General features: G+C 46.9%; 1 protein-coding gene across 1 annotated transcript in view; it reads left to right on the top strand.

Moving 5' to 3' along the window:
- Window positions 1-15,021, top strand: part of MYO1H (myosin IH) — a 111,825-nt gene extending 96,804 nt beyond the window's left edge. Inside the window, exons 21-32 of the mRNA XM_003932273.3 lie at window positions 1,341-1,417; window positions 2,811-2,879; window positions 5,527-5,611; window positions 6,643-6,802; window positions 8,005-8,088; window positions 8,906-8,999; window positions 9,516-9,571; window positions 10,436-10,571; window positions 11,121-11,191; window positions 11,336-11,433; window positions 12,410-12,509; window positions 13,812-15,021. Coding sequence (XP_003932322.2) covers window positions 1,341-1,417; window positions 2,811-2,879; window positions 5,527-5,611; window positions 6,643-6,802; window positions 8,005-8,088; window positions 8,906-8,999; window positions 9,516-9,571; window positions 10,436-10,571; window positions 11,121-11,191; window positions 11,336-11,433; window positions 12,410-12,509; window positions 13,812-13,835 — 1,054 coding nt within the window. The 3' untranslated portion in view covers window positions 13,836-15,021. The remainder of the gene's footprint in view (window positions 1-1,340; window positions 1,418-2,810; window positions 2,880-5,526; window positions 5,612-6,642; window positions 6,803-8,004; window positions 8,089-8,905; window positions 9,000-9,515; window positions 9,572-10,435; window positions 10,572-11,120; window positions 11,192-11,335; window positions 11,434-12,409; window positions 12,510-13,811) is intronic.
- The last annotated feature ends 102 nt before the right edge of the window (window positions 15,022-15,123 follow it).

The following is a 15,123-nucleotide window of genomic DNA, read 5'->3' as shown; positions in this document are numbered from 1 at the left end:
AAACTGGAACAGGTACAAGGGAGAGTGGGTCTCATCAGATACCACCCACTGCTGCCCCCAGTGGCTGCCCTGGAACTGTCCCTCACCATGCAGGGGTCGGGCAGGCAATGTGAGGTCAGTATTTGTAACTTCTCTCTGCTGGCTAATGTGATCTTCTTCTTCTCCTTCTTTCTCCTTCCTTCTTTCTTTATTCTTTCTTCTCCCTTCCTCCTCCCTCCTCCTCCTCCAAGTCTTGCTCTGTTGCCAGGCTGGAGTGCAGTGGTGCAATCTGGGCTCACTGCAACCTCTGCCTCCTGGGTTCAAGCGATTCTCCTGCCTCAGCCTCCTGAGTAGCTGGGATTACAGGCACGTGCCACCATGCCCGGCTAAGTTTTGTATATTTAGTAGAGATGGGTTTTCACCATGTTGGTCAGGCTGATCTGGACCTCCTGACCTCATGATCTGCCCATCTTGGCTTCCCAAAGTGGTAGGATTACAGGATGAGCCACCACACCCAGCATGATCTTTTTTAAGCTTAGATCCACATTCTTTGGCTGGCTGGATGCGGTGGCTGGCACCTGTAATCCCAGCACTTTGCGAGGCTGAAGCAGGTAGATCACCTGAGGCCAGGTGTTCGAGACCAGCCTGGCAACATGATGAAACCCCATCTCTACTACAAATAAAAAAAATCAGCCTGACATGGTGGCAGGTGCCTATAATCCCAGCTACTCAGAAGTCTGAGGCAGGAGAATCACTAACTCGGGAGATGAACGTTGCGGTGAGCTAATGTCGCGCCAATGCACTCCAGCCTGGGCAACAGTCTGAGACTCTGCTTCAAAACAAACAAAAACAAACCAACAAAACAAACGCCCGTATTCTTTGTTGTCACTCTTTGAAGTCCGGGAACATAACTTGAAGCAAGTTCAGGTTAGGATGGTATATTCAATTCTTAGAACTGTGCAACAAATGATGACAAGCTGGCTGATTTAAAACAAATCTATTCTCTCCTAGTAGTGGAGGCCAGAAGTCCAAAAGTTAAGAGTTGGCAAGGCCACGTTCCTGCTGGAGCCTCTTCCAGCTCCTGGTGTTGCTTAGCTACAGCTGTGTCTCTCCAGTCTCTGCCTCCGTCCTCACGTGGGCTTCCTCCCTGGGTCTTTCTGTGTGGACAGGGACACTCTCGGTGGATTAGGGCCCACCCTATTGCAGGATGATCTCATTTCTGTCCTTACCTTCATCACGTTTCCAAATAAGATCATATTCTGAGGTTCTGCGTGGGCATGAATTTCTGAAGGGGGCACCGTTCAACCCACTAGACGGTAAACTGACCAATTAATAACAGAAATATTTCTTTTCACTTCTAGAACCAAAATATTCATTCGTTTCCCCAGAACTCTGTTTGCTACTGAAGATGCCTTTGAATTTAGTAAACATCAACTAGGTATGATTTATTTTACTGCCCTGATTTCAATAGCCATGAAATGAACAAGGTGAGCTTGAAGGTGAATCTTAAAACACGCGTGTATGATATATGTTAGAAGCATTCGCTTGGGAACTAGGAACGAGATACGGGATTATGATAAGATACATGTGAATTTGTTTTAACAAGTGTTTGGAGGATGCTGGCAGAAATGTAAACGTTGTACCGCCGTCTCAGTTCTCGTTTGGGTCAGATCCTGTTGTTCACTACTAGGCTGTAAAACCATGAGAGACCATCCCCTTTAAATTAAGGTTTTCAAAACTTCACTTGTCTGAATGTCTGGTGTTGGAAAGTGAAGCTTCAAAGCCTGCAGCCAGGGTGTGTGTTGGGAACGGTTAATGCGAAAAGTTAGATGGGGCAATGCAAAAAGTAAAACAGGAAAACTACGGAAGGAGGGAGCGTCTCCTTTGAAATCTAACCTCTCTGTCAAGAACTACACTTGAGTAATTGAGGGCCTGCCGTCCGCCAAGTGAGCAAGTCCTTTATACCATGGTCTCATTGTGTTCTCAGAACAGACCTGTGAGGTAGGGGTTATCATCCCTGCTTTCTATGCAGGGAAACTGAGGCATAGAGGTGATGGTAACTTGTTGAAGGCTACACAGCAAGTAAGCAGCAGAGCTGGGGTTTGCACGTGGGTCTGTCTGGTTTCAAGGCTTGGCGGTCTCATTTTCTGACCTCTGTAGCAGTGGGCACAATGGCTGGGGATCTGGTTGAAGGGCTACATTTGGGTCAGCAGGGCCTGAGCCAGCATCTCTAACCAGCTCACAGAGAATAGGACACGGCTGCCCTGCAAGGCCCTTGATGAACTTGGCCTCTGATGGGACCTTAGTCGCTGTGTGGAGGGGGTGGACAGAGGGCGTAGAAGCCAAGGCGAGTGTTCTGTGGTCAGACCTGGGTTCGTGCTCCTCCTTAGCTGTGTTACCCAGCAAGTGTCTTCACCAGCTGTCTGAGCCTGCGTGCCCATTTATAAAATGTGTTGATGATGCCTGCCTTGTAGGGTGGGGTATGAAAATGAAATCTAATGCCTGGCATGGAACTGAAGGGCTCTTAGCACTAGGTCTGTTCCTTGCCCTGGAAAAAGAAAAGAGAAAGGCAGGAAGGAAACTCCAGTTACGGGGCAGCATCTGGGAGCCAGGCATCATGTAACCAGCCAGCTCGCAGGTCGGCAGTGCCGAACTGGCTTCCTGAAGCATCACTACACCACAGGCCTTGGAGGGCCCCTTCCGTTGTCCCCCCAACACCCCCAAAGTTCACAATCGCAAAGATGCACGCATGCAAAGCCATTTCACCAAAACCTCTGTTTTGTTTTCACACATGCAAAGCCATTTCACCAACACTTCTATTTTGTTTTAAGTTGCAAGAATCCAGGCCACGTACAAAAGCTGCCTACGAAGGAGAGAATATGTGAAAAAAAGACGAGCAGGTAAGAAATAGAAACACACCAGTTCACTCTCCTTCCTTCCTTCCTAACCCTCCCTCCCTCCCTTCCTCTTCTCTCTTTCTGATGGAGTCTGACTCTGTCACCCAGGCTGGAGTGCAGTGGTGTTATATCAGCTCACTGCAACATCTACTTACAGGGTTCAAGCGATTCTTCTGCCTCAGCCTCCCCAGAAGCTGGGACTACAGGCATGCGCCACCATGCCTGGCTAATTTTTATATTATTAGTAGAGACAGGGTTTTACCATATTGGCCAGGCTGGTCTCGAACTCCTGACCTTGTGATCCAGCCACCTCGACCTCCCCAAGTGCTGGGATTACAGACATGAGCCACTGGCTTGCTCCATTTCTCGTCTGCTTGGCACCTAGGGACACATTTGCGAGTTCTCTCCCCCTGCTCATCCTGAAAACCTTGGTGTGGAGCTATCTCGGGGTCCAGCTCTGGCGCTTCTTCTCATTTTTACCTTATTCACTGGAGATTATAACATAGTAGCCTGTATTTTGTTCTACAGGTATGTTTTATTTGACCTACAATAAGTGTGCATTTAAAGAATAATTTTGTGGGCCAGGCGCAGTGGCTCATGCCTGTAATCCTAGCACTTTGGAGGCTGAGGCAGGTGGATGACATGAGCTCAAGAGTTTGAGACCAGCCTGGGCAACATGGTGAAACCCTGTCTCAACCTAAAAACAAACAAACAAACAAACATTGGCCAGGTATGGTGGTTAATGCCGGTAGTCCCAGCAACTTGGAGGGCTGAGGTGGGAGGATCGTTTGAGCCTAGGAGTTGCAGTAAGCCATGATAGAACCAGTACGTTCCAGCCTGGGTGACAGACTGAGACCGTGTCTCCAAAAACCAAAGAATAATTTTTGAAAAAGGTTTCCAACATACAAGTGCCCTTGAAACTGTCCATTTTCTATCTCTGCCCAGTCACGTTCTCAAACCACACTCCCACCCATACGCACACATTTCGTGGAAATAACCACTCGCTTGAATTCTCCATTCAGCATTCTCGTTTTCCTTCCATAGTTTCACTATCTACGGATGTATCTCTAAATCCTATGTTTACCATTTGGCATGTTTTAATCAAACTATACTCTTGGTATTTTGAGTGACATTTTTGCATTCCAAATTGTTTTTGAAATTCAGCCAAAAGATGTGTGTAGATTTAGTTCATTTTCATAGCTGTGTAGTATTCCACTGTAGCAGAGGTCAGCATGATAGGAAATATTTTAGACTTGGGGGTCCTGTGGTCTCTGTCACGGCCATTAAAGTCTGCCATGGTAGCAGGAAAGTAGCTTTAGATAATATGTAAATGAATGGGCAGGGTTGTGTTGAAATAAACTTTATTTACATCAGCAAGTGGCAAGCTGTAATGGGCCCGCCCCTGAGCTATGAGTATGCCACAACTTAGCTGTTCTGTTGATGGACATTTGGTTGATTCAAGTTGCTTGTTTTTGTAATAGAAACAATGCTGTTCTAAGGATTAAAAGCATTTTAAAAATCTGAATAACTCAAAAAAAATAAAAAAATCTGAAGAGCCTTTAAAAACTGGGAAATGGGCTGGGCATGGTGGCTCATATCTGTGATCCCAGCACTTTGGGAGCACTTTGGGCTGAGGCAGAAGGACCACCTGAGGTCAGGAGTTCAAGACTAGCCTGGCCAACATGGGGAAACCCCGACTCTACTAAAAATACAAAAAAAAAAATTTAGCCTTGCGTGGTGGTGCACGCCTGTAATCCCAGCTACTCAGGAGGCTGAAGCAGGAGAACTGCTTGAACCCAGGCAGCGGAGGTTGTAATGAACCAAGATCACACCACTACACTCCAGCCTGGGTGACAGTGCAAGACTCCGTCTCAACTTAAAAAAAAAAAAAAAAAAAAAAAGAGAGAGAGAGAAACAAGCTGGAACCTAGTTTTATGTGCCCTGGCTTGTGTGCCCGTTTTTAAATGTAGACAACTAAAAGTAAACTCCGGTGAGAAACATGGTGTTGAGACTAATCTGCTTTCACAAGTGCCATTACTGTGCCTGAAAAGACCCTGGGAAGTGACCCCCTCACGTAATTTCGGGGCTTCCCTGGAAACCTTCCACAGCCACCTCTGTTCTGTTTCCATCTGGTTCAGTTGTTGCCTGAGCACTCCCAGGTAAAAACTGATGACATTTGCCAGACTCAGTGGTTCACGCCTGTAATCCCAGCACTTTGGGAGGCCAAGGTGGGCAGATCGCAGGGTCAGGAGATCGAGATCATCCTGGCCAACATGGTGAAACCCTGTCTCTACTAAAAATACAAAAATCAGCTGGGTATGCTGGCACATGCCTCTAATCCCAGCTGAGGCTGAGGCACGAGAATTGCTTGAATCCAGGAGGCAGAGGTTGCAGTAAGCCAAGATGGTGCCACTGCACTGCAGCCTGGGCAATAGAGCGAGACTCTGTCTCAAAAAAAAAAAAAAAAAAAAAAAAAAAAAAGGAAGAACTAATGACATTCATCTGTCCTTCCATCTCTGAGGCTAACAGAGTGCTGCAGTGGGTGGTGGGCGTCCAGATGTTTGTTGAACGCATAAAGACTTCTGGAAAAGCCCCCTGTATTTCCATGCGATTCTACTCACCTTCTAACGCCAGCAGTAAACTCTTTCAGCCATCAAACTGGAAGCCCACTGGCGTGGAGCCCTGGCTCGGAAGGCAATGAAAAGGAGAAAGTGGGCCGTGCGGATTATCAGAAAGTAAGTTCTCAGGTACAACAGAGAGAGGTCACAAAACGCTGGTGCCCTGCAGGGGATGGTCACGGTGGTAGATGAGTTCTTTGTGATTTTTGGATTCGTGCAGAAAGGAGAAACTCCCTTCAGAATGCCTTAGGAATTCAGTTCTGTCCCTTTGCTCTGAGCTGAATTTGATGGTGATCACAACTCCATGTATTTGGAATTTCTCTTAGCCTGGCTCAAAAGTCACAAAGTCAAATGCCTTCTGATGCCAGGCAGGTAAAGTGAGTGAGTCTCATGAGCTGGGATAAGGCAGTAGGGCATGATACAGACTGCAGCAAACCGGAATGCTCAGTCCACCTCAAGCAGGGGCAGTAACTAGCCCATTCCAGCTGACTGCTGCTGTGGGGAAATGTAGGCAGATGGCTTAAATTTTCAAGGAATGCTGAAATCTGGCTTTTGGTTGTTGTGGGGTTTTTTGTTTTGCTTTGTTTTTTTGAGACAGAATCTTGCTCTGTCGCCCAGGCTGGAGTACAGTGGTGCAATCTCGGCTCACTACAACCTCTGCCTTCTGAGTTCAAGCCATTCTCCTGCCTCAGCCTTCTGAGTAGCTGAGATTACAGGCACACACCACCAAGCCCAGCTAAATTTTTTTGTGATTTTAGTAGAGACAGGGTTTCACCAAGTTGGTCAGGCTAGTCTTGAATTCCTGACCTCAAATGATCCACCTGCCTCAGCTTCCCAAAGTGCTGGGATTACAAACTTGAGCCATCATGCCCGGCCTTGAAATCTGGCTTTTATGCACTACTTCCTAACTTTTTTAAATGGGAAACTAATTCAAGCTCCTCAAAACAAAACAAAAGGCAGTGTGGGTGAAATAGAACATACGTGTGGGGCAGCCTTGGCCTGCGGGCTGCATTCCTGGCTTCTGGCCTATGTGGTCATCTCAACAGCCTCTACTGCCTTGGCCTCCTTTGAATCAAAGAAGGGGGAAGAGAAAGTACATCTCAGTGAAGAAATGGTCCCGAAGAGTAACAAAGCATTTTCCTTTTTAGGTTCATCAAGGGATTCATCAGTCGCAACAAACCCCTCTGCCCTGACAATGAGGAATTTATAGTGTTTGTGCGGAAGAATTACATCTTGAATCTCCGGTATCACCTTCCAAAGACTGTCTTGGACAAGAGCTGGCTGAGGCCTCCTGGAATCTTGGAAAATGTAAGGACTGATCTGGGATTCCAGTGTCATAAGTAACATGGGTACTGACGGAGTGTAACTCTCGTATTTCTTTGTGCTGCTTTGCTTCCCAAGGATGCTGCACAAGAAATTGAACTCCTCAGAATTTGTGATGTCCTTACTAGCATTATACACCCACTGCAGGTTGTTTAAACAGAGCACTTTGGTTTTGTTTTGTTGGTTTTTCTTTTCTTTTTTTTTCTTTTTTTTTTTTTAGATGGAGTCTCGCTCTGTCACCCAGGCTGGAGTACAGAGGCGCGATCTCGGCTCACTGCAACCTCTGCCTCCCAGGCTCCAACGATTCTCATGTGTCCGCCTCCCAAGTAGCTGGGATTACAGACGCCCACCACCATGCCTGGCTAATTTTTGTATTTGTAGTAGAGACGGGGTTTTGCCATGTTGGCCAGGCTGTTCTTGAGCTCCTGACCTCAAGTGATCTGCCTGCCTCAGCCTCCCAAAGTGCTGTAATTACAGATGCGAGCCACCATGCCTGGCCGATAGAGCACTTACGAAGCGTTTCCATTCTTGGTGTAGCCTTCCTAGAACAGCGTCTCTCAAGAGATCATCTGAGGACCCTCTGTGTCTGAACTTAGAGTCGGGGCTGTTGAAAGATTCCTGGACTCTACTTTGGACCCACTGAGTCAAATCTCCAGGAATTTCATTATAGCCAGTTCTGCAGGCAAGTCATAAGCATATTCAAGTTTGAGAATCATTAGTTAAGCAACAGCAAAAAGTTGGGAGAGGATCAGGTTAGCTGCTCTAACTGGAAAATCCAAAATATTAACACTGGGCCAGGCGCGGTGGCTCCCGCCTGTAATCCCAGCACTTCGGGAGGCCGAGGTGGGTGGATCATGAGGTCAAGAGATCGAGACCATCCTGACCAACATGGTGAAACCCCATCTCTACTAAATTAGCTGGGCGTGGTGGCACATGCCTGTAATCCCAGCTACTTGGGAGGCTGAGGCAGGAGAATCGCTTGAACCTGGGAGGTGGAGGTTGCAGGAAGCCGAGATTGTACCACTGCACTCCAGCCTGGTGACAGAGCCAGACTTTCTCTCAAAAACAAACGAACAAAAACACTGTACTTGAAATCAACTTAATTCAGCAGGGTTTTTTAAAGCTTCATTTTGATCGCCACAGCCCCAGACAGGGTGTGAGTGAAAAGAAGTATGTTCTCCACACAGGAATCAGAGCTGCTCAGGAAAATGTGCATGAGGAACCTGGTGCGGAGGTACTGCCGGGGCATCACGGCTGAGCGGAAAGCAATGGTAGGGACGTGATGTCTGCGGTGGCAGGTGGTGGAGGGAGGGAGAGTGGGTCCTGAGTGTCAGTCCTCCTCATCCACCATTTCATCTATAAGCTGGGGGTCATGCTAGTCCCATGCCTTGAAGTGTTCAGGATAATTGCATGTAGACCAGCAGAGAGCCCTCAATGAATGCCAGCTGTGACTGTAATCAGCATGGCTCCCTTTGTTACCATGGGAACACAATCGCAATGGCTCCTTCGATCCATCAATGGGAGCAGAGAACGTAGACCCCTTTCTGCTGGAGATCTGTTTTTCACCACGCTAACCTGCAGGTCTTTTGTGTAAAGGGCTGGAAGAGTAACTTTCAGGGTTTGTGGCCTTTCTGCGTTGCAATTACGCAACTCTGCTGCTACAGTGAGAAATCAGCCCTGGACAATGTGCGTGAATGGCATGGCTCTGTTCCAACAGCAGGTTACTTATAAAAATGGACAGCAGGCTGAGTATGGCCCGCAGACTGTGGCTTGCTGATCTCTGATCTATAAGAAACTGCTCTGGGAACTCTGAAACAATCTCTGATCTGTAAGAAACCGCTCTGGAAAACTCCACTTATAGGAAGGTGTAAGGGATCCAGCAGAAATGTCAACCCAGTGTATATAATCACAGTATAACTTTTAGGGCATTTTGGCCAAAACCAGGAAGGTGTTCTGACTTGTATGCTCCAGGGTAACAAGCTCCCATAGTTTATCCAGCAAAGGATGTGACCTCAATTGGTTTAGAGCTCCTCTATCCCAAAGAGGCCCACGGCTACCATTTTTATAATTTCAATTGTGTGTTACCAGATGCAGCAAAAGGTAGTTACAAGTGAAATCTTCAGGGGAAAGAAAGACGGCTACACAGAAAGTTTAAATCAACCCTTTGCCAACAGTCGGATAGGTAAGTATGTTTTCCAGCCTATATACTTGGCTTCCCAATTCTAAAAGCAGTCAAAGGGCAGGGTACAGTGGCTCACACCTGTAATCCCAGCACTTTGGGAGGCTGAGGTGGGCGGATTGCCTGAGCTCAGGAGTTTGAGACCAGCCTGGCCAACATGGCGAAACCCCATCTCAACTAAAGTACAAAAAAGTAGTAGGGCGTGGTGGCAAACACCTGTAGTCAGCTACTCGGGAGGCTGAGGCAGGAGAATAGCTTGAACCCAGGAGGCAGAGGTTGCAGTGAGCCGAGATCTCGCCACTGCACTCCAGCCTGGGCAACAGAGAGAGACTGTCTTCAAAAAAAATAAAATTTAAAAAGTCAAAGGAAGATACCCAACTCTGCAGCATTTCCTGACGGCTGTTTCCACAGCTGAGATCTTTAGCACAGAGGTACGTAACAGAACTAGCAGATACCAGTGACTTTTCCACAGGGTTGGCATTTTAGTGATGATTGATGGCATTCTGGTTCCCTCCCTAGATGAAGGAGACATTAATCCCAAAGTGCTCCAGCTAATTAGCAATGACAAAATCCAGGTAAGGCCGTGTGTGCCCTCAGTCTCAAACAGGATTCTCTCATAAAATCTGAGAGCAGGGTCTGCTTTCTCCATAAAGGGAACACTATTTAAATGCAGGGCTGCAGCTGGGCAGCTGGGACTCTGAACTGTGATGTTCTGGGTATTAACTAAGATGACGGAAAAAAGGATGGTTAGATAACGGTTGCTGTTCTCATGATCCCCCTCTGTCGCCCTAGGAACTGTCTTGGTTTGCTTTCCTATGAAATTGAGTGAAATGTAGCTGTGAATGAACTCAGTCATGAAACACCCCCGTACAGTGAGAGGCAGTGCGACATAGTGCCTGGGCGTTGATGCTGGCTTTGAACGCAGTAGCTATGAGATCCTGGGCAGGTCACTTAAGCTCTCGGTGCCTCTGATCTCCTGTGAATGAGGATGCTGAGGCTACTGAGAGGATGAATGAGTCGGTGAGCGAGAGCTGGTTAGGCTGCTGCCTGGCACGCAGCAGCAAGTGAAGCCCTGGCGATCGGGTGCGCCAGTGTCTGCTCTGCCCTTTTCTCTTTTTTTTTTTTGGTTCCCTGCGGGAATAGAAGCCAGTGTGACTGGATTGTATTACACTGTGGCTGGGAGAGTTTTCATCTCTGACCCATCAGAGCAGACCTGTAAGGCAGGTAGCCATAGTCTTGACTTCCTCAGAGGGCAACACAGGTACTCAGAGCTAGGAATCAAAATCCCCACCACGTGGAGAGCTAGACAAACAAAATCTGTGTATGCAAAATCTGTGTTAGCCTCTCTGAATGCCTGGCATCACTTTAGCAGGGTCTCGGTAGTAAGAACGTTGGTATTCTGCCCCCCTTCACCCCATGAAGTCACCTTTCCCTTGCAGTATGGTGTCCCGGTCATCAAATACGACAGGAAAGGCTTCAAAGCACGGCAGCGGCAGCTCCTTCTTACTCAGAAAGCAGCTTATGTGGTGGAACTTGCAAAAATCAAGCAGAAAATAGAGTACTCGGCTCTCAAAGGTAAGAAGTGGGCAGTCTTACAAAAATGCACTGAGTTGACTCAACTACTGTAAAGGTCAGTAATGACGCTCCCAAATGGGAAACACACGTGTGGGGTGCCCATGAACCCCAGGGTGGCAATGCATGCCCATTGTCTCAGCTACTCGGAAGGCTGAGGTGGGAGGATCACTTGAGCCCAGGAGTTCAAGGCTGCAGTGAGCTATGATTGCACCACAGCACTCCAGCCTGGGTGGCAAAGTGAGACTCTGGCTCCAAAAAAAAAAAAAAAAAAAAAAAAACCATCTGGCGTTGCCCGGCCTGGCCTCTACCCCTTATTCTGGCATAATTATTAATAGCCCCACTTTACTCAAGTACCCAGGTTGGGCAATAGTCTCTTTCCACGGTGATCAGAGCCCAATAGCAGGCTGATTTCTAAAGGATGCCCCTCATCCTTCTGGGCCTAGCTAGGAGAATGAAGCGTGGGGTTGGGCAGCCCCTGGGTGTATCTCTTCTCTGTACTAAATGTCAAGCTGCCTAGTTCCTGGCCCCTAACTCTGGATCTGTCTTAAGGTGTCTCCACTAGCAATCTGAGTGACGGAATCTTAGTCATTCATGTTTCACCGGAGGACAACAAGCAAAAGGTAATTGACAGGCACCAGTCTCTACTAAAAGAAACGATACACTGCCGAAATGTTAAATTGTCCACCGTGAAACCTCTCTGTTGGAGCGTCTGTTTCTTTAAGCTGTGAATACTGAAATCACACCCTGTCTCCTCCCCACCCCAGGGGGATGCTGTTTTACAGTGTGGACACTTGTTTGAAGCGGTTACCAAACTCGTCATGCTGGTTAAGAAGGAGAATATTGTCAATGTTGTTCAAGGAAGGTAGGTGGCTTCACCTTCAGCTCAGGAAGCAATTCAATGTTAAAATGTTTATTAAGGCCCAGCATGGTAGCTCATGCCTGTAATCCCAGTATTTTGGGAGGATGAGGCGAGCAGATAACTTGAGACCATGAGTTTAAGACTAGCCTGGCCAACATGGTGAAACCCCATTTCTACCAAGAAAGCAAAGATTAGCCAGGCGTGGTGGTGCACACCTGTAATCCCAGCTACTCGGGAAGCTGAGGCATGAGAATCACTTGAACCCAGGAAGTGGAGGTTGCAGTAAGCCAAGATTGCACCACTGCCCTCCAGCCTGGGCAAAAGAGCTAGACCCTGTCTCAAAAAAAAAAAAAAAAAAAAAAATTCATTACAGATCAAGGAAGATGCAAATGTTAATGTTTTCACTCCTGCTTGCCTTCTACTTCCAAAATAATCAAGTATCCTCTCTACCAGTAAGGGGTGAGAAACAAGCCTCTAGTGTTACACCCTCACCCTCTCCCATAAAGAACTTTTTTCCATCTTCATCCCTGTGATCTTGGGCTCCAGAGAAATGAAGTCAGTGAAGGCAGGATACCCTGGAGAGCTGTTTCTTTTCCCTCAGCCTGTGCTGTTCCAGGTTTTAACAACCAGAGGAGCACACTGTATGTGGAATAGGGAGAGAGTCGAGTGCTTTGAAATGTGTTGTCTTTGTGTTTCTGTACCTCTGAGGGAATACTCAGCACCCTGAGATTCAGCATGATGTGGCCCTTGAAGAACTGAGTGTGCTCAGTTGATTTCACAGTAATTACAGAAACATGTAAGTTGCCCAGCTGTGGCAACAGCATTCTTCTTTTCCTCAAATATGCAATAAAACCCTGTAATAAAACAGGAATTTGATCTTGAAACTAGCAGAGTTTCATAAGTGAATTTCTTTTGCAGACCAAAGGTCGAGAGAAGAAAACACAGTATGTCAGTAATGTGTCACTTTGTGTATTTTAAGTTTACAGTTTTATATTAGTCCGGGAAAAGAAGGCACAATAGTTTTCAACACTGGACCAGAAGAACAGATCTATAAAGATAAAAATGGACAATTAACAGTGGTGAGTGGCCATCTCTGGGATGGAAGTAAGCTGTTTTAGATCAGAATATAAGTTAAAGTTTTACCAATTTCAGTCCTACAGATTGACTGGAATCATAAGCTATTAATAGTTCATTTCTGCCCTGTTCCTAATTCTGCATCTGTAAGACAGGAAGAAATTGATATAGAAATATATACATCTAAACACGGAATGAGAAAAGAAAAAAACTTAAATCCTTAAGTTGTCAGTGAACGAGAAGATGACATAGGGCACTTCTCAAATAGCAGAGTCTGACTTTTCACTGGATGGTGAAGGCTTTATGCCTTACTACAGTGGCTAGCCATAACTTGCTTCCACGTTGAAATCAATGCGCTTGTGTCCCACTTAGATACTGAGACTTAATTGGGTATTGGGATGCGAGAGATCCCCAGGTCTACAAGCACAGAGGTTTGGGAACCATGGCTGTGTTAGGGAGAAATCTAGCCTGAGCACACAGGTACGCTGCCTTCCCCGAGTGTGCCCATGCTAGGCTAAGGGTCCCAGTGGTCCTCACTGGCAGGTAGTACACAGAGCTTGTTTTGATCCAGTTTTGCTGAAAAATGACACATTAAAAGCAGAGGGGGCTGAATCCTTAAAATGTATCTTATATTATACCAAGAATTTTGATACAAATTATTTAAAAAATGGTCTCTCAACATGGACTGTCTCATACACATTTAAGTTTACCTGGATTTACCTATAAAGTCATTTTGTAGGTTGGGTGCAATGGCTTATGCCTGTAATCCCAGCACTTTGGGAGGCTGAGATGGACGGATCAATGGAGGTCAGGAGTTCAAGACCAGCCTGGCCAACATGCTGAAATCCAGTCTGTACTAAAAATACAAAAATTAGTAGGGTGTGGTGGTGCCTGCCTATAGTTCCAGCTGCTCAGGGAGGCTGAGGCAGGACAATCGCTTGAACCCGGGAGGCAGAGGTTGCAGTGAGCTGAGATCACACCGCTGCACTCCAGTCTGGGTGACAGTAAGACTCTGTCTCAAAAAAATAGAATCATTTTGTAAGCAGAAAATAATACATCAAGACCGTGCATCTCTCCTCTGGGGGTCACACGGAGTCTGTCTTCCTCCCTGACTGGTTCTGGCTGAAGAGGCTGACAGGCCTCTGTGTGCCAGTTTCTAAGTCTGGCTTGTCTCATGGGAGGTGGGGCTGGTTTCTCACAGGCCCTTCACAGCCACCTTGCTAATGGTGACAGCTGAGGTGATAACTATTTCCTTTTGAGCAAAGGGAGCTGGGAGGGCTCGAAACCGAAGTGTGCCTCTCTCCCAGGTGTCGGTCCGGAGGAAATCCTGATAGAGGATGACGTCTGACCCCGACCATCGCCATTTTTGCTCCAACTGAAGAAGTTACAGGAGAAGTGGGGATTGGTGCCAGTTAGCCACCTCTTCAAGGAATGAGGCCCGCAGCGCTGATGGATCACATCTGAAGAAACTGAGGGGTGTATTAGGCCAAAGTCTAACCCCAGCTTCTCACTGCCCCATGGCACCATATTAAAATGTCTTCTGGGAGCAGACCCCAGATCACTTGAAGGCGTGATTCTAAACACCCTCGACAGGACCTATGTTCGATGGGCACTCCAACGAGCCGCTACAGGGTGGGCAAGATTCTCTCCCTCTGTCACGCTGCCCCGAGACACGATGAAATACTGTGTACAGCAAGTTCTCAAGTAACATCATTTCTTTACACACCGGTAAGGAAAAGATCTGATTCCTGGCCGGGGCCACTGTCTGGGTGGAGTCTGTACGTTTTCCCCATGTCTCTGGGTTTCTTCTGGGTGCTCTGGTTTCCTCCCACATCCCCAAGGTGTGTGTGTCAGGTGAACTGGCGTGTCCATGCGGTCCCTGTCTGAGTGCGTGTGGGTGCGTGACTTGAGCCCAGTAAGGGGAGGGCATCCTGTCCAAGGTGGGTCCCACCTTGTGCCCTGAGCTTCAGGGATTGGGCTCTGGCCATCTGCAACCCTGAACGTGAAGGCTGGAGAACGAATTAATACAAATTATTGTAAAATAAAAATGTATATAAAGTATATGATCACACAGATGGACAATAAATGCTGCAGTGCAAAAGGGTGTAGCAACCCCCACGCCTGTGATTGGGAAGGGCGCTCTGTAATTTTCCATTTGCAAGCATTTATTCACTGATTTACGCGGCCACCACTATGACCACCATCACTCAACTGATTCACCAAAAATCAGGTCATGATCTTATTTTTAATTAAATATATGTGTAGCTCATTGCTTTCAATGTTTAATATGAGCAGTGCTTTGGTCTTTATTTAGAAGCTGGGTGATGTTTCTGTGCCCAGCCTCATGCCGTAGGAACTGAACTCTTGTTTACATCCATTAGCCTAATGGCTTTGCTTCAAGTCTCAGCTATCAGTGACTTATGGTGTATGGTCTGAGATTAAAAGTAAAGAAAATTTCCTAAAGCTGAGAAATTTGAATTCTGCTTTAAATAAATGGAACTCAGATGCGTCAAGGGATTGGGTTTGGTGAACTGAAGCCTTCTGCCCCATAATAGTAAATCGGTGGTAAAGCAGCCTTTGACCCAAGACTTCCTTTTGGTGTTTGAATTCAAACACCAC

The sequence above is a fragment of the Saimiri boliviensis genome, chromosome 7 (assembly GCF_048565385.1).
Source record: "Saimiri boliviensis isolate mSaiBol1 chromosome 7, mSaiBol1.pri, whole genome shotgun sequence".
NCBI classification, from domain to species: domain Eukaryota; kingdom Metazoa; phylum Chordata; class Mammalia; order Primates; family Cebidae; genus Saimiri; species Saimiri boliviensis.
This window is presented reverse-complemented; position numbering and strand designations above follow the sequence as displayed.